Source organism: Podarcis filfolensis, assembly GCF_964270895.1.
Source record: "Podarcis filfolensis genome assembly, chromosome: 2".
NCBI classification, from domain to species: domain Eukaryota; kingdom Metazoa; phylum Chordata; class Lepidosauria; order Squamata; family Lacertidae; genus Podarcis; species Podarcis filfolensis.
The window spans coordinates 90583142-90605559 of NC_139605.1; the positions used below are offsets into that span (position 1 = coordinate 90583142).

Below are 22418 nucleotides of genomic sequence, written 5' to 3' on the forward strand. Positions count from 1 at the left end.
GAAGCTGTAGTCCTCCAGAGATTGTTGGACAACTATTAACACCCATCTTCCCTGATCTTTTGACTATGCCATTGGGACAAGTGGGACTTTGCATCCAACAGCACCTGAAAGGCCACAGATTTGCCTCCTCTGATTGAAGTCTTAATAAAAAGTGCTTCATTCAGTGTATGTTACATACACTGGTGCAGAATAATAATGATTTAGGTTTGGCTTTCTATAGAACAGGAGTATTCAGAACTATGTTTGTGTGCATGTCAGCTGAATTTATACTTTGGTCACATGCTTCTCAGACACGGCAAATCCTTTCACCCCACAAAAGACCAGAATCACAATATAACCTTTAAGGTTGTGTTTTATATCTAGCTACCTGGAATCAGTGGTATCCTAAATCAGCAGAGGAAATTGAATACTGTCTGCTTTTTAAACTTCTCTAGTGGCTTCTATGCATGTCTGCCTTCCGCATGATGCTGCTGGACTGCAACTCCCATCTGGCCTTGCCAGCGTGGTCAATGGTCAGGGATGGTGGGGGCTGTAGTCCAAGAACATCTGGAGGTCCGCAGATCCCCCACTCGTTACAGATAGCATGGGAGTGGACTGGATTCAAAGCCCGTCTGAAGAGAAGCTCCTCTGTAAGGGGAAGAGTATGAACAGCTCTCGCTCATGTTACTGAAGCTTGTGCAGGAGAAATGAATTGAACTCCATGTTACTTGGCTGGAGACAGGGAATACCCACTTGGATTCCCTCTTTCAGTGCACCATTGTAGTTCAGTCCTGCATGAACATTTCCTTGGTTTGTTCCTTGTCGTTTGAATAGATTAATATAGACTTGTCAGGTCGGAACCCTACAACTGTACAACTTCTTGTTCATGCATATTCTTAAAGCTTTCTGGTTTTGAAAGTGCTGGAGTTCATCGACGACAAATCCCTGCCATTCCAAGCCGTATCTGGCTCACATCCTCCACAAAGTTAGTGTTTAGAAAGAAATACCAGAATCGGAAGAACAATGTGAGCTGGGGAGCTGGAACTACGAAAAGCAAGCAAGTATATCAGAATTAAAACACAGTTGTGTTCCAGGTCAAACACAGCTGTTTTAACAAGCCTAGGCCCAACGGCTCAAACACAGAAGATTTGGCAAAGTTAGCTGCGATTTCCCCAGTCAACTCAGTAAGCAGCCTGGGTCATTTTCAAGGCTTGTCTTAACACAAAGTAACATGAAGCTATTGTTTTAAGAAGAAGATTCCAGACTGGAGTGCCATTTTCCTAATTATATTTCTCTGCATATCCTTAAAAAAATTAGACCTTCAGTCCGAAGCAGAGATGGTCTTCATCTGACCTGCTGTTTTAGGCATGCAGCAAAGGGTAGTACTTGCCATTTTTCATGTTTCTTTATACCAACATACACCTGCATAGATGTCAGTTTGCCAACATGTAACATATTACCCTTATTATAGCTTATACACCCATTCTGAGTTGGCTCTGTAAGACACTGGAAGCCTACAATGATGAGGAATGCCCACTGGAGATAAAACTTAAAATGCCATTGTATTCGTATTTGTTGTTCCTTGTGGAGGTGGACAGAATAGCCACCTCTTTTAATTAGCATCACCTTTTCTTTACTGCAGCATATATTTCAAAGGAGAATGCAAAGGATTTCAGTACACTATTGGCAAGAATATATAGGCACTTTGGAGCTCTCCAGCTTCAAGATATGAGCATCTGTTATCCCCCCCCCCAAAAAAAATAACCTCAAAATGCAGAAATGATTCACTTTGCTTAGTTGCACATACAACGCTACTCATCCGCAATCTGGCTGCTGTAAGGGAGATAAGTAATATGGTCAAACAGCAACTGCTCTGAGATTATGCAACAGGAAAGAAAGCCTTCATGTTAACATTCAAGGAATTCAGCAGTAAAACTCCCTAATTAATAACTTTTCTCTTGGACTAGGAGAGAATCAGCCAATTAGTAAATGGACATGTCCAGAAACAAGTCCCGCATAACTATTACTTGCCCTTCTCTACAGGTTCTATTGTCATTCATATAACCCAGTGGGTGAAGAAATCCTTACAGCTTGAAAAAATGGAATGTATAAAGAAAACCTGGTGATAAAAATGATTAAGCTTCAAGTAATAATACAGATGTTGCCACAGGGCAATGTCCCTCTTTGGCCCCATGGCTTACACCGTGTATGTTTTGTTTAAAGTGCTCTTTAGATTTCTGGATAGCTTTGAGTTCATATCCTCTGACCTAGATCCTTCATATGAGCCCAGCACAGCTGAGTAGGAGGTCACAGTAGGGAGGACGGGAGAACCAGAAAAACGAGGCACTTGTTTTTCCCCCTTCTGCTTCCAGATGTTTTTCATTTGTGAGAAATCCAATGTCCCTCCAGCTCATCTGGACTCAGATGCTTGTTATATAGATGACTGCAGGAGGCTCATTTCTGTTTGGCCTCTGTTCTGTTGGCACTTCCATGTATTTTCCCCTGGAGGGGACCTCTGGGGACAGCAGCTTATGGGTCTCTTTCAGTTTGTTCTTTGCTTTCATAGTGCAGAAGCTAAGACCCATGAAGAGAGCAGACGTTACCATGAAGAAGGTGGAAGCATAGAAGACGTAACTATAGTGGCCCGTGATATCCACAAGAAGACCTGGAACAGAAAAAAAAGTTCAAATCTCAATGGCATGCAAAAGTGGAACCTTCCGCTTTTTAATAGGATTCCATTCTCCTCCAAAATGCTCACAACCACATACAGTGAGGGGGGAAAGTATTTGATCCCCTGCTAAATTTGCCCTCTGACGAAGAAATGACCAGTCCATAATTGTAATGGTAGGTTTATTGTAGCTGTGAGAGACAGAATAACAACAGGGAAAACCCCCAGAAACCCAGAAGACGAAAGTTAGAGATTGATGTGCATTATAATCAGTGAAATAAGTATTTGATCCCCTATCAACCAGCCAGATGTCAGGGTACCTGGTATCTTCACTGTATATAACGAGCTGAGATTAGAAGCACCTGCTGTAAAGGAGAGAGAGGTATTACCTGTAATCCCAGCTCGTTACAGTACCTGTACAAAAGACACCTGTCAACAATCCAGCAGATTCCAAACTAGCCACCATGACCAAGACCAAAGAGCTGTCCAAGGATGTCAGGGACAAAAAACCAACCACTGCCTCATCACTTTCTCACAGCCCAATAGGTGATTCTTTGTTTGCTTCTTTCCAAGAGACATTTGGAAGCTGGCAAGGAGGGAACGTGTCTGTTCTGTAAGTGCCTCCCCCCCGCCCCCATTGTGGAATGCTTTCTCCAGAGAGGCATGTCTAGCACAGTCTTTATCATCCTTTCAGTTAAGACATTTGCATTCTCCTAGATATTTAGATGGCAGTAATGGTCAGGGTTTGGTTGTCTACAGTTGTTCTTCATTCTTATGTGAGTGAGGTGGTTATTTTATGTTCCTAGGTGCTGACCTTTAAAGCCCTAAACGGCCTAGGCCCAGTATACCTGAAGGAGCTTCTCCACCCCCATCATTCTGCCCGGACACTGAGGTCCAGATCTGAGACCTTCTGGCGGTTCCTTCACTGCAAGAAGTGAGGTTACAGGGAACCAGGCAGAGGGCCTTCTCAGTAGTGGTGCCCGCCCTGTGGAATGCCCTCTCATCAAATGTCAAGGAAATAAACAACTATCTGACTTTTAGAAGACACCTGAAAGCAGCCCTGTTTAGGGAAGTTTTAAATGTTTGATCTTTTATTGTGTTTTTAATGTTCTGTTGGGTATAAAGAATAAAGAGTATTATTATTATTATTATTATTATTATTATTATTATTATTATTATTCTGCACCAGTAGCCCTTTTCAGGCATTTTGCTTAAACATAAAACCCAAGAGCTGAGTGGGGAGGCAAGTGTGTTAAGTTCTGCCTCCTCCCTACATCACCATCACATTGCACAAGTTGGAAGGTGAACTTCTGAAGCAGGGAGTCTCCTGTACTCATGGAGGCTCCTTGCATGTAATAGAAAACCCTGGGCAGTCAACCAATTTGATATTTCCTTCCCTCAGCCTTTGGTCTATTTTTGTAAAGCCTGGTAAAACTGCTGCATCATAGTTTGCTCATCAAAGAATTATCTCTATTTGACGTCTTTTAAAAAATGCATTGAATTTCACATGTTTGCTTGCTCCATAGAGCTTGAAACTCTGGCTCTGAAAGGTCACCAGATAATCAAAAACAGCCATCTGGCTTCTCAAACCGCATGGCAACAGGCAAGAATAGCCAGAGTGTCTGATGGCTGATTCATACTATGAGCCAATTGTGTTGGATGTGTGTACCCAAACATTTGTTGCAGTGAATAGCACACAAATTGTAAGAATAGGAGAAACACACTAAGCAACAACGGGGAGGGTGTGTGGAAATATCCACAGGGGTTCTTTTGTTTTAGGATGGAACTGGCCTGAACTTTTTCAGCTCTTCCTCAAGGACATTAAAATACAAAGGTAAACATGTAGGGTTGAATCCAAACTTCCCATGAGCTGAGTTTTGCTCACAGAAAGAGCACTCCCAGCACCCACCTACAGAAAAGTGGGGGAAAGGTTATTTTTGCTGATTCTTTGAGCAACTCTTCACAATCTGGAGCAACCTTCCCAAACTTCCAGATATTTTGGATCACAACACCCATCAGCCCTTACAATTAGCCATGCTGACTGGCAGGGCTGATGGGAGTTTGAGTCCAAAACAACTGGAGGATACCAGGTTAGGGAAAGGCTGATCAAGAGAAGGGGTAGCCAACATGGAGTGTCTAAAGCAACCACTGTGCCCCAGTGCTTGCCATTTCAAGGCTGTAGTAGTTTTACCTGCAGGGAAGTCTATGACCCCTGCCAAATTCTGCTGAAGTTCTTGCACTTGCGGAATACCCAATGTCTCAGGCCCTGCCCACATCTTACCTGCAAGAGGGGGTCCAATGAGAATGGTGACACTCTCCAAGATGGTGAAGAGGCCCAAGGCACTGGAGAACCTGTCCATCTCTACCACATCCATTAACACCTGGAAGAGAAGAGCACCGATGACACTCATGGAGACACTGTAGACCAAGCAGTAGAAGACAAGGATGGTGTAGTCAGCTGAGATTGCACAGATGAGGTTGCTCAGGCCGTTGAGGAGGACAGCCAGGCTAAAGAGGTAGATCCTCCGGCCAGTGAAGACGTTGAGGCCTGAGAGCAGGCCCGCCATGGGGCGCATGAATATGTTGATGAACCCAATGATGGAGATGAGCAGGGCTGCCTTGCGCTCCGGCACTCCATTGAAGATGGCGTAAGGCACCAGGTAGATGAGGGGCAGCACGAAACCCATCACCATCCAAGACACGCCAATGGTGTAGATCTGGTAGCCTTTGTTCTTGCAGAAGACGTCAAAAGCCAGGTACTTCTGTAGGGTCTGGATGCAAGCGGCACACCTGGGCCGGGGCAGCTCCTTTTCAGGATGCACAGTGTTTCCATTAGACAAATAGGCCCCTTCAGGTGGCTGTTCAGGGTAGGGCTTCGATGATGGGGCAGGCAGCTGGTCTGGCACCACCGGCCTCATCACAGCCCCACAAACGCAGCAGTTCAGCAGCACCCCGCCAAAGATGAGGAAAGTGTTTCTCCAGCCCATCTCGTCAAGCATGTACTGGGAGAACAGTGGCCAGAGTGTGAGGCCAATGGAGACACCTGTGGAGGCCAGAGCATTGGCCAGGGCTCGACGGCGTATGAAGTAGTAGCCAAGCACAGTGACTCCAGCCTGGAAGCTGAAACATGACCCCAAGCCTTTAAAGAAAGAAGAGATTCAAGAATGTGAATTTGGAATGCTGGAGTTTTAGATATATTGTGTGTTTATCAAGCACTTTTAAGGTGTTCAGAACACATTCCATGAATTAGTTCAGTGGCCCTCTAAGGCCAGGGCAGTCTAAGGAGGATGGAGGCAAAACAGTCTCCCTGCCCCAGTTTTCAGACCACATGAGATCTTTACTCAAGAGCAGCTATATTTTACAGCACCTCATGGGTTGTACACAATCAAAACTATAGAAACAATAGTAATGTATATGGTCAAGAACTCTCCTATTTATGAATGTACTTAAAGGTTAGCAAAAAAAAAAAGTATTTGCACTTTTCTATGCTTGGACAAAAACAGAAAAGAGAAAACGCAAGTCACAATGCCCACTAGACAAAAATCTTATGAAATAGGAGGTCTTATGTTTCCAAATATGATACCATTATTTTCAATCTACAGAGGAACCTTGGTTTTCAAGCGTCTCGGAAGCCAAATAATTCAGAACCCAAATGCTGAAAACCCAGAAGTAATTACTTCTGTTTTCGGGTGCGCCTCAGAAGATGAACAACTTTGCAGCCAGGCCATTGATCTTTGGTTTTCGAACATTTTGGAAGTTGAACGATCTTCCGGAACGGGTTACGTTTGAAAACCAAGGTTCCACATTATATTGAAAAGTACTATTAAATGGTATGATAAACTAAACTATCCTCAAGGACAGTTCATTGAGCAGAGCTGTGTTGAAATCCAATTACAATATGATGGGCTTATAAGAAAAAATATGTACAACAGACACTAATTGCTCTACCAGGAGGCGTCTGCATATGGAGGAGGAGGGGAGGGAATTTTTGACTATTCACTATCCTTCAAGCAATGCCCACCTCCCCAAAATAAATCTGTTGTGGAGGGTCCCCCAAATGTCAAGAATCGCCTCTCCTTTTCTTCCGTGAATGTATACCTTCACTGGCACACTGCGCTCCTTCCCCAATCCTGTTGTTATGGTGCTACCCAGGGCTAAACCATGGTTTGGCCTCACATTACATATACAGTGGTACCTCAGGTTACATATGCTTCAGGTTACAGACGCTTCAGGTTACAGACTCGGCTAACCCAGAAATAGTGCTTCAGGTTAAGAACTTTGCTTCAGGATGAGAACAGAAATCGTGCTCCAGCGGAGCGGCGGCAGCAGGAGGCCCCATTAGCTAAAGTGGTGCTTCAGGTTAAGAACAGTTTCAGGTTAAGAACGGACCTATGGAACAAATTAAGTACTTAACCCAAGGTACCACTGTAAATCTTTCGTTCCAGACAAAATATGAGCTATAACCAAGGTTACAGTCTCTACTGAGAGAGGCAAACCACAAGCCCAGTTTGGAACATAAAACTAAGCCAAACCATGGTTAAGCCCTTGGTAGCAGCCCCCATCTCCTGTCTGGGAACCCACACATTTGCTCATTCGTGCTAAGCCACGGCTTGGCTGAGTGCTGCACTTGAACTGGGGCACCACGTGTTACAAAACCAGGACGAAGCTTCTGCATACCAACCCACCTGGAGGCTCTACTCACCTGTGATGAATCCTGCTGTTATGTAAAGGTGACTAATGGACTTGGAGAAAGCACTGGCAACCATGCCCACCCCGCTGAGAAGGCCTCCAAGCATCACAGTGGTCCTGCAGCCAAATCGTTCCACCAAAATGCTGCAGAGAGGCCCTGAAAAAGCAAACCTCAGCGTCAGTCAGAGCAGGAGGAGCGCTGTCAAAATACGATGCTGTGGGCCCCTCCCAGGTAATAGCAGTCGTCACCCACATAACCCAAGGCTATGTTATGCAAAAACAGAATTGTAAAGGGCAAGAAGATACTCCTGCACCACTGTCTAAACTTTCTGGTCAGAGCATCAACACTAATGTTCCAAAGCAAATATTTATGCCTTCTCGCTGGTAAGTTCATGCAGTAGGCCTAGTCCAAAGTGGGAAAACGTTGGAGGCGGGGGCAGAGAAGATAATGTGGACCGCAATTTGTGTACAAACCACTCAGAATAAAAGCAAATGCCAAGGGGAACAGGTAGCAGCACTTACAGTGTGGGCAAGACAGGACATGTGAATGAAGCCTCCGTGTGGTGAACAATGAGCTGGGTTTCAGTGTGGGAGATGTAGGAAGGGATGAATCCATATTTTCTGTAAACTAATATGGCTTTTCAGGAGGGAGCTGGGGAGCAATCTGAATAAGCGTGATTTGTTTGGCAAGATCTAAACAAACTCAAGCAAAATATGCTCCTCAGCGAAAGAGAGGAAGGCTGTGGTCTGTGAACTGCCTTACATATATACAGTACTGTATAATGATGACAACTGGACTACCAACTACCTGGGTACATAATATATTCAGTAGCATATTTAAGATACCATAGCTTTTTTTGGTCCAACAGGAATTTCCCCCCAGGACTGGATTTCCTCAGCAAGTTCTCAGGTAAGCAGGAGAAGAACAGGAAGTGGCGTGTGCCCTTTACGTGACTTTTTCAGTGGCTTAAATTACTGTTTAAACGTGACCTTCCTCTGTGTTTGTGTTTTTGTGTGTGAAGGAGATATCTTTTTCAGAGGAAATAGATCCCAGCCCCATTCAAATCCTGTCAATAACCCAACATATTCCCACCCATCCCCGACATTTATTGAAAAGCTTTCTCTCATTACTTTTATTTAATAATAATAATAATAATAATAATAATAATAATAATAATAATAATTTTTATTTATATCCCACCCTGCCCAGCCGAAGCTGGGCTCAGAGTGGCTAACATCAAATGTATAACACATTAACATATAATCAGACAATCAATTAAAATACATCCTCAAATCAGATCAGGATCAGAATAAAATCCAGTCAGATGGCAACCCGCAGATTAGCGTTGGGGACCTTAAATGCTCACCAGGCCCAACTGTTTGTGCTGAACTTATATGGGCCTGTGAGAAAAATTGGGAGGCCACTTTCATGCAAGTTCTTATGAAAGGGGAGAGGGAGTCAGACTGAACTCCGACCAAAGGCCTGGCAGAACAGCTCCGTCTTGCAGGCCCTGCGGAAAGATGTCAAGTCCCGCAGGGCCCTAGTCTCTTGTGACAGAGCGTTCCACCAGATTGGAGCCACAGCCGAAAAAGCCCTGGCTCTAGCTGAGGCCAGCCTAACCTCTCTGTGGCCTGGGACCTTCAGGATGTTTTTATTTGAAGACCGTAAGTTCCTCTGTGGTACATACCAGGAGAGGCGTGGCCAAAGGCAATTTCCTGAAGCAAAGAGGCTTCATTTGCAGCTGGCTATGACATTTTTTTTGGGGGGAGGGGTTTCAAATGAGCCCCTCTTACAATATAGGTCCTCACAGACTAGCAGAGGTGTGGTCAGTGCATACATAACCAGCAGGTGAGATGTTGCTGGTGGTGCACAGTCCAGCTTTTTCCCTCAGCATGTGAGGGGGTGTTTGCCTGAATACTCCTACGAAGACTCCTTGGGCAACCTCAGTTTCACAGATTGAGGCTCCTTGGTTGAATATACAGTGGTACCTCGGGTTACATACGCTTCAGGTTACATACGCTTCAGGTTACAGACTCCACTAACCCAGAAATAGTGCTTCAGGTTAAGAACTTTGCTTCAGGATGAGAACAGAAATCCTGCTCCTGCGGCGCGGCAGCAGCAGGAGGTCCCATTAGCTAAAGTGGTGCTTCAGGTTAAGAACAGTTTCAGGTTAAGTATGGACCTCCGGAATGAATTAAGTACTTAACCCAAGGTACCACTGTATAGCCTTGCATATATGAGGTTGTAGGTTTTATCTCTGCTTTAAGATCTCTAGGTTTTTAAGGGACACAAGGGCATGGACTGGCCCTTTGCTCTCAGGCCACCAACTTCTGACTTAGAAAATTATGGTGCCTGGGTGGGATCATAGCCTGAATGCTATGACCAAGTCTTGAGAGCGTGGAGTCAGTGACCTTTGAGACCCCTTTTTTCTTCCTCATGTGGGAGGAAGTAGGACGTAGAAGCATGGTCCTCAATTGACTAGCAAACTCAGAGGAAACTCAAAGCAAAAATTTGTGGAAAAATGAGATGGTTATAGAAGATATGTTCAAAAATACAATAATAGTTTTGACTCTGTGCTAGCATTCAAGTGACAAAGGAAGTAAAAGGAGTTGGATAACAATTAAGGATTTATTATGTTTTCTGAATGTATTGGAAAATTTATATAGAAAGGTTTATTGTTTTGTGTATATTCAACTGTAAGATAAAACATATGCGAAGGGACTTGACAGGAAGTCAAAATTGAAGAAAAGATTTTGTAAGATAAAAGGGGGAAAATATTTATTTTCATTATTATCATTATTATTTTGTGTGTGTGTGTGTTTTGTATGGGATGTTTGGGAGGAAATAAGACGGTAAATAACAAATAATAAACAAAATATTGATGTATGTAATTTTTATTTCTCAATTGTATTTTGTGGTAGTATGGTTGTAATGTTTTTTGTAATATAAAATCATTCAATAATTTATTTATTTTTTAAAAAAGGATGTAGAAGCATGGTCTGCGACTGGAAAAATCGTAGAGTCCCTCCAGAGTTTTTAAAAAATTGTTTGACAAATGTATTCTGCAACATAGTGGAGCAGCAATAAAACTGCTTGCACATTTGCAAAGCTAAGCAGGGTCCAGCATCATTTCAAATTGGATGGGGGACCACGTGTTGAGATTCCTGCATTGCAGGAGTTTGGACTAAATTATTCTTGGAGTCCCTTCCAACTCTATGATTCTATGAAACATGTCATTGACACAATAATTGTGTACTGGAGGTGAACTTATACTGGGCCACCCACAAATAATTTCGCTTTACTAGTTGCTCTGCAATGCTTCCTCAGAGATTCAAAGATGCCACGTTATTGCTGCCTGGAAGGGCACTTGGGTCTTGCACTACAGCGCAATGAAAGTGGGACAAAAACTAACAACAGCACGGGAACATTTATGGTATGAAAAGTTAGATTTCAGCAGGAAGCTACAGGACACGCACTGGTTGGAAATGAAGCAGTATGCCTACCCCAAAAACTTTTGCAAGTGCAAACAGCATTGAATGTGGGATCATGTATAACCACCCCAGTACCATCAAACGAGCAATTCATCATTTAGGGTTGTTAAGAGCTTTAACACCCCCGGCAGGGCTCCTGTACCTTTAACAGCAGGTTTTTGTGCAACTATTAGGTAAAGGTAAAGGGACCCCTGACCATTAGGTCCAGTCGTGGCCGACTCTGGGGTTGTGGCGCTCATCTCGCTTTATTGGCCGTGGGAGCCAGCGTACAGCTTCCGGGTCATGTGGCCAGCATGACTAAGCCACTTTTGGCGAACCAGAGCAGTGCACGGAAACGCTGTTTACCTTCCCGCCGGAGCAGTATCTACTTGCACTTTGACGTGCTTTCGAACTGCTAGGTTGGCAGGATCTGGGACCGAGCAACGGGAGCTCACCCCGTCGCAGCGATTTGAACCGCCGACCTTCTGATCAGCAAGTCCTAGGCTCTGTGGTTTAACCCACAGTGCCAAAGGAGCAGAAAATCCACTGGCCCAGAAAAGATCTCAGACTTGTTGCCCTTCATTTATAGTGCTAAGTTAGATGGACCGTTACCCCAACTCCTCATAAAGAGGCTTTTAAAATTAATTCTTACCTAATACCCGGAAGAAGGGTGAGTCAAAAGCTGGCACGAAGCCTAACGTTTAAGGTTGCCCTCTAGCCTGGCTGCTCTTGAGCTTTTAATAGAGATCTGATCTGGAGAAATAACCAGATGATGGGTGCCTCCAGGCTGCCAGTATTTTGCAGAAGGGATTCAGGCAATTACCGGAGCTTGAAATATGTGCAATTAAAGTGGATTGAAGTGCACATAAGCTATCAATGGCCACTAGCCATTGATCCAGTGTCTGGCTGGCAACCCAGCCGGATGGGCGGGGTATAAATAATAAAATTATTATTATTATTAATTAGTCATGATGACTATGTTCTGCCTCCATGGCTGGAGGTAGAATGCTTCTGACTACTAGGTGCAGGAAACTGCAGCAGGGGAAAGCACTGTTGCATTTGGGTCCTGCTTCTGGCCTTCTCATTGCCAGGATACTGGACTAGATGGGTCACTGGTCTGATCCAGCACAGTCTTCTTATGTTCTTATGCTCTCTAGGGCAGCCTTTGCCAACCTGATGCCCTTTCAGATGCTATGGACTACAAGTCCCATCAGCCCCAGCTAACAAAACAAAACAAAGCAAAGCAAAGAAAAACAAAAAAACAACAGGACTTTTTGCAGATTGGAGAGCACAACAAGAAAAGTACAGGATGAACTAATGACTAACACAAATCAGAATAAATGCCCCCGTTATCATCTAAGCACCCCACATCAAATCAGAACAAATGCTCAATAAAATAGCAGATATAATCTAACATTTTGTGGGCAACCCAGGCAAATGCTTGATAAATAGGTTGCCTGGGGGAGCCCTTTGTTTTTCATGAAATTGCCTGCCAGATCCCTGTTAAAGGCGCAGGAGCAGGTTCTGCTCCGACCCAGCAATGCTGTACGGACTTGAATTCTTACACCAGTGAGTAGTTTCTTCCTCATGAGGCTGTCAGTTCATCTGCGGGGCCCTGGTTGGAACAGATCGAGCACCAGCCTGCTTCTTCCTGTGTGGCCTTGGGATTTCCTAACTGCTCACGTTTCCCAGGACTGGTGAGCATGAAGGGGAAGGTTCAGCCCCAGGTGTCACCTGCCTCCTTTCCCCTAGTTCCACGCTGTTTACAGGGTGAGCACAGGGAAGAAACACCCACAGACAAAAATGAATAAAAATTAGTCAGCACAAAGGAAGGGTGGATGTCATCCTGGGGATGGGTGGATTGGTTTCACCCTTGCACACAGATAGCTTGAACTGAAACTTTTTTTTTAAAGGGCAGATTTATAGAACAACAAAACTACTTGGTTTATTGGGAGGTTAGGCTAAGAGACTAACACTGACCCCGAAGTCACCTAGAGAGTGTCATGGCTAAGTGCAGGATCTGAACCCTGCTCTTGCTGACCCTGAGGAGGGAAGGTACCTAAGGAGTTTAGCTTTCTCTACATAGAGGCACAGGCCGGACTGGAAAGGTTTGGGGGTTGGTTTGTTTTCCTGCCAGGGTTTAAGAGTTTAAGACCTTAGGAAATTTCAGCACATTGAACAGCTTCTGGGTGTTGGGAAACATCCTGCTTGTTAAATGTATAGGAGCTAACAAAGATGTTGGCAACCCTAGACAGACCTCAGGGCATACATGGTCACCCACTGATTTGTAAATAACTCTTTTAAAGGCACAGTCCCTTTTTCTGGCTCATTGCCAACCCCAGATTAACACAGGAGCCAGGTATGCATTTATTTTTCTTATGTGACGTTAAACTTTTACCCATTTTCTAGGTTAAGTGAATGGGGTATAGGGCTGCCAACTTTTTCTCTGGGCAGGGCTTTGTGCTTTCAACAGCCAGGTGTTAAAGGCACAGCAGCCTTGCCAGGAACAAGTTGGCAATCCTACTCACGCTGCTGTTTGAAGAAATCTGAGTGTTTTCCCTTTGCTCAGCTCAACATGATCCTATTACATGATTAATCACTGTGACTGCTTAAATCTCTCTTCCACCTTATCTCTAGTTTATGTAAACCTCCTAGTCATGTGGACTGTAAGGGTACATATATAGAACAGACTAAATTTACGCTGAGTGCTGCAGCAACAGAGCAACGTGGCAGGCAGTGCCAGGTCAGTGTGACTGGGTAGCTAAGAGCTCAAATCCTTCAAGGGTTTTTTCTCCCTGGAAAAAGTTGCTCTGATTGCAGCAGAAATTTTTGATGATGATGATGATGATTTAATTTGTACCCTGCCCATCTGACTGGGTTGCCCCAGCCACTCTGGGCAGCTTCCAACATATATAAAAGCACAATAAAACATTAAACATTTTTTTAAAAAGAAACCATTCCCTATACAGGGCTGCATTCAGAGGTCTTCTAAAGGTTATATAGTTTCTTATCTCCTTGACATCTGATGGGAGGGCATTCCACAGGGTGGGCACCACTACCGAGAAGGCCTTCTGCCTGGTTCCCTGTAACTTCACTTCTCACACTGAGGGAACTGCCCGAAGGCCCTTGGAGCTGGATCTCAATGTCCTGGCTGAACAAAGGGGGTGCAGAGGTTCCTTCAGGTATACAGAGCCGAGGCCATTTAGGGCTTTAAAGGTCAGCACCAACACTTTGAATTGTGCTCGGAAATGTACTGAGAGCCAATGTAGGTCTTTCAAGACTGGAGTTATATGGTCCCAGCAGCTGCTTCCAGTCACCAGTCTGGCAGCCACATTCTGGGTTAGTTGCAGTTTCTGAGTCACCTTCAAAGATAGCCCTACATAGAGTGCATTGCAGTAGTCCAAGTGGGAGATATACAGAGCATGTACCACTCTATCATGACAGTGCGCAGGCAGAAAGGATCTCAGCTGGCGCACCAGATACAGGGGCATAGGAAGGGGAGTGTGGGGTGTGTGGCCTGCCACAGGTGTCATCCTTGAGGGGGTGACAAAATGACACACCACAGGGGTCGGCACTTACCGTGGGGCCTGGCATGTAGTGCGCCCGAGCCACGTGTCTCTCCTGGGAGTGACGCAGTGGCTTGGGGCCCCGCGCTGCCCAAAATGGCAGCGAGGGGCTTGCGTCCACCAGGTGGGCTCTGTGGGCAGCTCGCCGCAGTGCCCCCATGCATGCATCACTGCGGCACCCCCATGGGCGGATCCCCACCGCCCCCACTGCTCCAGGTGCCGGAGCACCTAGCTACGCCCTGACCAGATGGAGCTGGTAGACAGCCGCCCTGGACACAGAATTAACCTTCATGGACAGCTTTGAGTCCAAAAGGACTCCCAAGCTGTGCACCTAGTCCTTCAGGAGCACAGTTACTCTGCTCAAGACCAGGGAGTCCCTCATACTTACCTGCTCCCTGTCTCCCAGAAACAATACTTTTGTCTTGTCTAGGTGCAACCTCATCCCATTAGCTGCCACGCATCCTCCCACTGCCTCCAGACACTCCCACAGCCCATTCACCACCTTAATCTTTAATTTCTCTGTGCTATAACTTCATTGCATGTTTATGGCCTCCATCCTTTGCTTGAGGTGCAAAATACATAGTAGCCAAAGGCACAGATTAATACCTAACCTGAGGAAACAGTAAGCTAATGGCATGTTCAAGACATGCTGTTGCATTTATCAGGAATCTGTTGTATAGAGGTGTCATATATCAATAAAACCAGGTAAGCACTGGATGTACTGTAATTTTGTTTCCCTTTTTCCCATCTAGCACAGGCTTCCTCAACCTCAGCCCTCCAGACGTTTTTGGCCTACAACTCCCATGACCCCTAGCTAGCAGGACCAGTGGTCAGGGATGATGGGAATTGTAGTCTCAAAACATCTGGAGGGCTGAGGTTGAGGAAGCCTGCTCTAGAACCTGAGGCCACTCAATAAAGCTGAATGTTGATCCGTCGTGCAGATTTGAACCGCTGACCTTCCAATAGGCAAGCCCAAGTGGCTCAGTGGTTTAGACCACAGCCCCACCCACTCCCCTACCAGTAGCTGGGAATCACAAGTGGGGAGAGTGCTGTTGCACTCAAGAACTATCTGTAGGCTTCCCAAAGGCATCTAGCTGGCCATTGTGTGAACAGGGTGCTGGACTAGATGAGACATTGGCCTGATCCTGCGGGGCTCTCCTTATGCCTCCAGGTTGTATTTGATATCTGTGTAGTAATAGTGAAGTGGGCTGAAACAGACAAGTCTGTACAGATCAGGAAGCTAAAGGCAGTCGAGCAACACCTTTTAGATGGGTTTCATTGACTGAGGGCTTTCCGTGAGTTGTACTTTGGGCTGTGTCAGAAGCTGAGATATAAAAGCTAGGAGCTGCATTGCACCTTAAACCTAGCTTATGGGCGCAACAACGGAATGGCTAGGCACACTTTTTTTATAACAAGAATACAAAGCTGAAAATGAATGAACTGCAGCTAAAATATTATGTTCGCTTTTTACATGGTCTAGTCCCTCCCCTGCCTACACCCCTAATATTCTTAAGAGGGCATCTTCTCCAGTGTCCAGAGAGTAGCTGGAAGTGGGGAGGCAGAAAAACGTCCTCCTTTCCTTCCACTCTGCAGTTTTAATCGAAATCTTAGGCGCAGTACTGTGCCCAGAGCTCAGAAACTGCTCGTGCTAATGAAATTCCCTGTCACAAAATATGCCTAGAACAATGGGAGTTTCAAACACTGACTTTGGGTGCCTTTTGCGAAGGATGTTCATATAAGTAAAAGCAAACACTCACCCCCTGCATGGAGCACAGCTGTCATGATGGAAGGAAACCACGATGTCTGGCTGTTGCTAGCCTGGAAATCACGCTGCAGGTCCTTGAAGAAGACCCCAGTGCATGAAGGGAAGCCCAGCGTTAGGCCTTGAACAATCACGGTGGCTACTAAGACCACCCACGCCCATCCTCGATCCTGGTCTTTGGAGATCCTAGCGGCTGCCTCTTCTTCTTTGGACATTGTTGTTTTTTTCCTGAGCAAGCCTCGTTAGAGGAAAATGCACAAACGAAAGTGATGCAGCAGCTGCAAAGAAGACAGAAAAAAAGAGTTGCTGAAAAACAGAAGAATTTGTTGTGCTTCTCTAGAGAGCTTCTCAGTTCTGGCGTCGCCAGCCTGCCCGAGAAAGGTCTGTCATCTCCTTTTATTTCACAAGATTATGAATGCTTCTAGGTATAATGTTAGACACACCTCCAGTGAGGAAAGAGCTAGCTGGTATTACGCAGCACCATAACCCTGCCAGTTTTCCCTTTCACCTGCTTTCAGTCAGTGGAATCCCCTTGCTGCCTTTATCTAATGTCATAAAATTCTTGTGCCAAGAGAGGAAGGCTCTGCCCCTAAATGCCAATCCCAGTGCAAAGTCTATACAGTTCTGCTGAGAATTAGGTTATAATGACTGCTCTTGCACAGGTTCCTGACCGAGTTGCCCTGTTTGTCCCAGGATAGAACAGAAAGTGCCTTTCATTTTCAAGTGGCGAGAAAGGCCCCTAGGACATGTCCACATGTTACACCTGCATTGATTTTTATATTTGCTTTAACTCTAATGTAATATTTACAATGTCTGCAAGTTACACCTGCTCTACAAAATGCATTTATTCTCCCGTCCAGCCTACATAAAAAGCACAAGAGATCCCTTTCCCCCAAAAAAGGTTGTTTTAAGCATTGGGTGTGAAACCACTTTAAGGAGAGCCCTTTTCCTGAACTGGCTTCCACAGCAAAGAAAAGACATGGGCAACTCAGGTAGCTCCAGGGGTCCAGGGCGCTTCCAGGTGACCTGTTTATTGAGCATTCGTCCCGATTTGTTTTCTGGAAGGTTAGTTGATGTTACATCAAAGCAAGTGTTATTCCCACCCATCCCAGTGCATTTTCTTTCCCCATCACAAAAATGTCCAGTCTTTTTGAGAAGGGGATTTGTTGCTCAAGTTTGTAACCTGCATTTGCCGGTATGTGAATGAATGGCCCCCCAAAATAGTGGAAACTTGGAGGTGCCCTCCAAAATAAATAAATAAATAAATAAATAAATAAATAAATAAATGAGACCACTGGTTGTTTCCTTTGGAATGCCCCACTCAGTTATGCAGGAGTGGAGGCGGGGAAACAACTTATGCAATATTTGTTCCATCAGATAAAATATGTGGCGCCCTCACTACTCTGAGCTACTAATGGTCAGCAGAAGCAGGTACAAAGGAACACGGGTGTTATCTAGGTGACCTCTAGCAGGGTCAGGACTGGCCTGGTCCAGTTGAAAAATGCATGGTTGGCCCACTATTCTACTGCCACACCCAGTGGTGTAGCGTGGGTTGTCAGCACCCGGGGCAAGGCAAGTAATTTGCGCCCCCTAACCTGTGGATTTGCGCCCCCTAACCCATGGATTTGCCCTAACCCCAGATGTTGCGCCCGGTGCGGCCCGCCCCCCCTGCACCCCCCACGCTACGCCACTGGCCACACCTGACAGGGCATTTTGCTGGCAGAGTCGGAGGAAGAAGTTGGGATGCATGCCTCAAAGCTGTCAGGCCTTCTTCTGTATGTTCCTCTCCCCTGAGTCCCATAAACTAGCCAGTGTAGTTGTCTCCTAGGTATTTAAGGGATCATGTGTTGCCAGCAGTCTGTTTTCCAACCCTCAAAATTTCACCAGAAGTAGTGGTAGTTAATTTTTAATGCCACGTAAATGAATCAAAAGCAGGAAGGTGGTCACCCTCTATGGATTCTGCAGCCTGAAATGCCCATTTCGTGTTGCTTCATAGTAACGCTGGTGCTGAATGCAGAACATTGTGACCTCCTTGGTGCTTTGCTACAGCAAGTTCCCAAGGCAGGGGTTATGGAGGTTCTTTTGAACCTGAACACCAAATCCCCTTATTTCTTAGCTATGGTGCTGAAAACTGATTGGACAAGAAGAAGAAGAGAGAAGAGTTTGGATTTGATATCCCGTTTTATCACTACCCGAAGGAGTCTCAAAGAGGCTAACATTCTCCTTTCCCTTCCTCCCCCACAACAAACACTCTGTGAGGTGAGTGAGGCTGAGAGACTTCAGAGAAGTGTGACTAGCCCAAGGTCACCCAGCAGCTGCATGTGGAGGAGTGGAGACGCGAACCCGGTTCCCCAGATTACGAGTCTATCGCTCTTAACCACTACACCACACTGGCTCTTAACCACTCTTAACCACTATACACACACACCTGTACCAAGAGATAATTTGGTGCCCACTGACTGGCTCCTCTGGTGTGATCTGTCAGTTACACAAGCTAGAACTTTCAGAGTGGAAGCAAGGCAATTCATTTCACCACCACAGCCACACTTACTGGATTACTGACCCTTTATGGGTGCTTCAGTTTTTAAAATACCATACTCTATTTGCAAGTTACATTTTATTTATACTTAATTTTTAAATACTATGGGGCCAGGTATGTATGTACACACACACACACACACACACACACACACGGGGGAAAAACCACCTGTGTGAGATGTAGCTCAATACATGCAACTATACATCCTGGCTGGAGTTGGTCAGATTAGGGTGATATTGGTATATTTAGACTCTTCCTGCTTTATAGATATATAGTTCTTGCCCCTAGTACTTAACATTAGCTTAGAAATGTTCATAGTTGCAGTGGCGCAGCGTGGGTTGTCAGCACCCGGGGCAAGGCAAGTAATTTGCGCCCCCTAACCCATGGATTTGCGCCCCCTAACCCTAACCCCCAGATGTTGTGCCCGGTGCGACCTGCCCCCCTGCACCCCCCACGCTACGCCACTGCATAGTTGTATGGTTCTTACCCCCAGTATTTAAATGTTTAGAGAAAAGTGTTCAAAGTGCTGGTGCTTGTAAAACAGGTGTAGGCAACCAAAGGGCCAGGGGCTGGATGCGGCCCAATCGCCTTCTCAATCCGGCCCACGGACGGTTTGGGAATCAGTGTGTTTTTACATGAGTAGAATGTATCCTTTTATTTAAAATGCATCTCTGGGTTATTTGTGGGGAATAGGAATTTGTTCATTCCCCCCCCCCCCCATATAGTCCGGCCCACCACAGGGTTTGAGGGGTGGTGGACCAGCCCACGGCTGAAAAAGGTTGCTGATCCCCTAGTAAAAGTCTTGGTAATCTGTAAAGAGGGACGCCGGTGGTGCTGTGGGTGAAACCACAGAGCCTAGGACTTGCCAATCAGAAGGCTGGTGGTTCGAATCCCCACGACGGGGTGAGCTCCCATTGCTCGGTCCCTGCTCCTGCCAACCTAGCAGTTCGAAAGCATGTCAAAGTGCAAGTAGATAAATTAGCAGTTCGAAAGCACGTCAAAGTGCAAGTAGATAAATAGGTACCGCTCCGGCATCGGCCAATAAAGATGAGCACTGCAACCCCAAAGTCGGTCACGACTCTGTCAGGGGTCCCTTTACCTTTACCTGTAAAGAAAGCCCAGTGCTCGTATCTCAATATTGCAGACGAGAGAATTGGGACCTAGTGAATTCGAGGCTGAGACAAAATTTGAGCCCAAGTTCACTGCTCTGGCTCTCTGCCGGTACACAACACAGCATCTCTGGAGTCATGAGCTGCAACAGCTGCCTCTTTAAAAACACCAACAGCGATACAAAACGGGAACTCCATAACTTGTTGCTCAAACCAACCCATGTGGTTCTTTGGAGCCAGTTTCAGGGCTGCCTCCTTTCCTGTCTATACGGAATCAGAAAAAGGGCCATCCAGACAAGCGTCCGATTCAGTTTAGATTTTTTGCAAAGCGGTATTAGAAAGGGGTGGGTTTGCTTCGACCCCCGCGCCGTTTTAAGCAGCGGCAATTTCGAAACGGAGCTTCCTTCCAAGGGCTCACCCGAGAGAGATCCCTGCACGCCTCGGGGATCCTGAGAAGGCTTATAGCAACTCTCAACTCTGGTGTCGACCGAGAAAGGGATTGTTCCGGTTTCGGACCAGGTGTCAGCGGGGGCGGAGGGGAGGGGGCGTCGTCGTTCCTTTCCCTCCCGAAAACAGGAAATCGAGACCAGGCATCTTTCGATCCAGTGTCCTTCGATCACGAAGGGGATCCTTTCTGCGCTTTACCCCCATCCTTACTCCCTCCAGGGATCCCCCTCTGGCCTCAGCTAGGGTGATCGAAGAATCCCCATAAGAAGTGCAGGGCAGAGGCTGGGATCTTAAGAACTCCCCCCCTCCACCCCCCCGCGGTCTCGTAGTGATCTTGATGGGGTTCCCCAGCCGATCGCCGCCTGCTCACCTGCTCACGCCCCCTAGGAGGGGCTGCTGCTTCCTTCCTTTCCCAGGGACGACCCCGTGGCCCCTTCCTCTCCGCTCTCCACCCCGCTCCACTTCCTCCAAGGGCCGGACGAGCCCTCGACTCCGGTTCCCTTTCGGTTGCTTATGGAAGAGGAGGAGGAGACTTGGAAGCCGGAGATCCGAGAGCGTCGCGCGCTGCCAGAGGAGCCCGGGGCAGGCTGAGGTCAAAGGAGGCCGAGGTCAGGCGAGGAGCCCCGAGGGCGGCTCCTGTTCAATAGGGTGGCGAGGAGGAGCCTATTGTTGCTTTTGCTTAATTTGATTGGGGTCGTGGGATCTGCCTTGGTTCACCCCCCCCCCGCGCCCCGCATGCCTTATAGATCTGTTTCCAAAAGTTCTTTTCAAGGTCCTAGATTTCATGGAGGTGGCAAGCCTGTGCCTGTGTGTCGCTTCAGGTTGCAGGTGGGGGACTTGTACGTGCTTATCTCACCCTTCCTCCTCGCTAAAGGTGGTTCTCGTCTCCCTCGTTTTACGCTCGTTTCACCTATGCAGGTGAGGCCGAGAGGGGGGGAGGAGAGGGACTGGCCGAAGGTCACCCACTGAACTGCATAACTGAGCAGGGAGAAGCCCAGTGCCGCTATAGCACCATAGGAGCCAAATCTTAGGGGTCCCTTCGGCACCCCTTTCCCCCAATAAAATATTTTAGGGGCCCCTCCAAAGTTAAGGGGAATTCCCACTCAGATGAGGTGTGTGGGTGTGTGCCATGTCATGTGATCGATTGTGCGGGGCGGGGCTTACCTTCCTCTCCTCCCCGCCCCCTCAATACTTTATTCAACTCCACACCCCTGTATAGCACACTGTCTGATGGAACTGGTACTCCGCACCAAACAAAATGTCGCTGCACATAGAAAACTAGCATGTCAGGATTCTGACCTTGCCTCCCATCCGCTCCCAGCATCACACGTTTTCTATTGTTGGAGGGAGACAACCCTCGCTTCGCAGCCCAGACACACGTTTCCCAGCTCAGGAAGAAATAAGTATTTACAGTAATAGGTAAGTTAATGCAGGGGCGAAACTAGTGAAACTTTATTTCACTCGGGTCAAAGAGCCAGTTTGGCAGAAAAAGAAAAACCCACATGCAGTTGTGTACACACACAGAGAGAGACTGGGAATCTCAATAGCATCCCAGGGCAAACAAAAACCTGGCTAGCCCCCGCTTAGCTACCACACTGGTTAATGCATTTCTCCTCCAGGCTTGTAATAGACACACACACACAAAACTACCTCATATCATACATAAAAGAAGGTAATAAACCACAATCCAGAATTAAACCCAAGTTTGGAAAGAGGGTAAGGATTTGCTGATTTGATTATTTAAATGGGAATACAAGAAGGGGAGGTGTGAGGAAGTCAAAGAAACAAGCAAATGAATTTTAAGTTATGAAAAATGGAATTGTTTTTAATTTTTCTTATTTTTTCTGTGTGTTTATTCATATTTTTTTTGTTTCTTTTATTATGTGTTTTTGTATATCTGTTTCTGTAAAACCTTAATAAATATTTTTTCAAAAAAAACACAACAGAATTAAACCCAAGTTTGCTTAGGGCTGCTTGAACTGACAGCCAGGTGGGCCCCAGGTTCTGAGGCAGCTCTAGAAAGCCTGCCTGCCCTGGGGCTATCAGTAGGCTATCAGTGGCTACTAGCCTTTGGCCCCCACAATAAAATATTTGAGTGTGCCGGGCCCCCACACAGTTGATGGGCATTCCCATTCAAATGGGGTGTGTGAGACTGTGTGTATGATGGCTATGTCCTGTCTCCACAGTT

The 22418-nt window shown here is 46.2% G+C and overlaps 1 protein-coding gene and 1 long non-coding RNA gene across 3 annotated transcripts; both read right to left on the minus strand.

The window, feature by feature from the left end:
• Window positions 1-1362: 1362 nt before the first annotated feature.
• On the minus strand, window positions 1363-20818 carry SLC16A5 (solute carrier family 16 member 5). 2 transcript variants are annotated; one of them, XM_083598219.1, is made up of 5 exons: window positions 20601-20818; window positions 16131-16413; window positions 7350-7493; window positions 4929-5786; window positions 1363-2644 (listed from the first exon to the last, which is right to left on the minus strand). In XM_083598219.1, exons 2-5 carry the CDS (start codon window positions 16348-16350, stop codon window positions 2400-2402), a joined length of 1467 nt encoding a protein of 488 aa, XP_083454345.1. In that variant the 5' UTR covers window positions 16351-16413; window positions 20601-20818; the 3' UTR covers window positions 1363-2399. The 2 variants fall into 2 exon arrangements, with proteins under 2 accessions (XP_083454345.1, XP_083454344.1); XM_083598218.1 differs by lacking the exon at window positions 20601-20818 and having other exon boundaries at window positions 16131-16498.
• On the minus strand, window positions 9047-12063 carry LOC310755476. The gene is made up of 3 exons (XR_014544389.1): window positions 11909-12063; window positions 11355-11876; window positions 9047-11019 (listed from the first exon to the last, which is right to left on the minus strand). It is a non-coding gene; the product is annotated as an uncharacterized lncRNA (long non-coding RNA).
• Window positions 20819-22418: the final 1600 nt, after the last annotated feature.

Excerpts from the sequence above, each read along its gene's own strand:
- SLC16A5 (XM_083598219.1), bottom strand. The coding sequence starts at position 16,350 with ATGTCCAAAGAAGAAGAGGCAGCCGCTAGGATCTCCAAAGACCAGGAT. Across the intron at positions 5,787-7,349 it reads AACAGCAGGATTCATCACAG|GCTTGGGGTCATGTTTCAGC; the intron begins GTGAGTAGAGCC and ends CTTTCTTTAAAG. Across the intron at positions 2,645-4,928 it reads CATTGGACCCCCTCTTGCAG|GTCTTCTTGTGGATATCACG; the intron begins GTAAGATGTGGG and ends TTTCTGTTCCAG.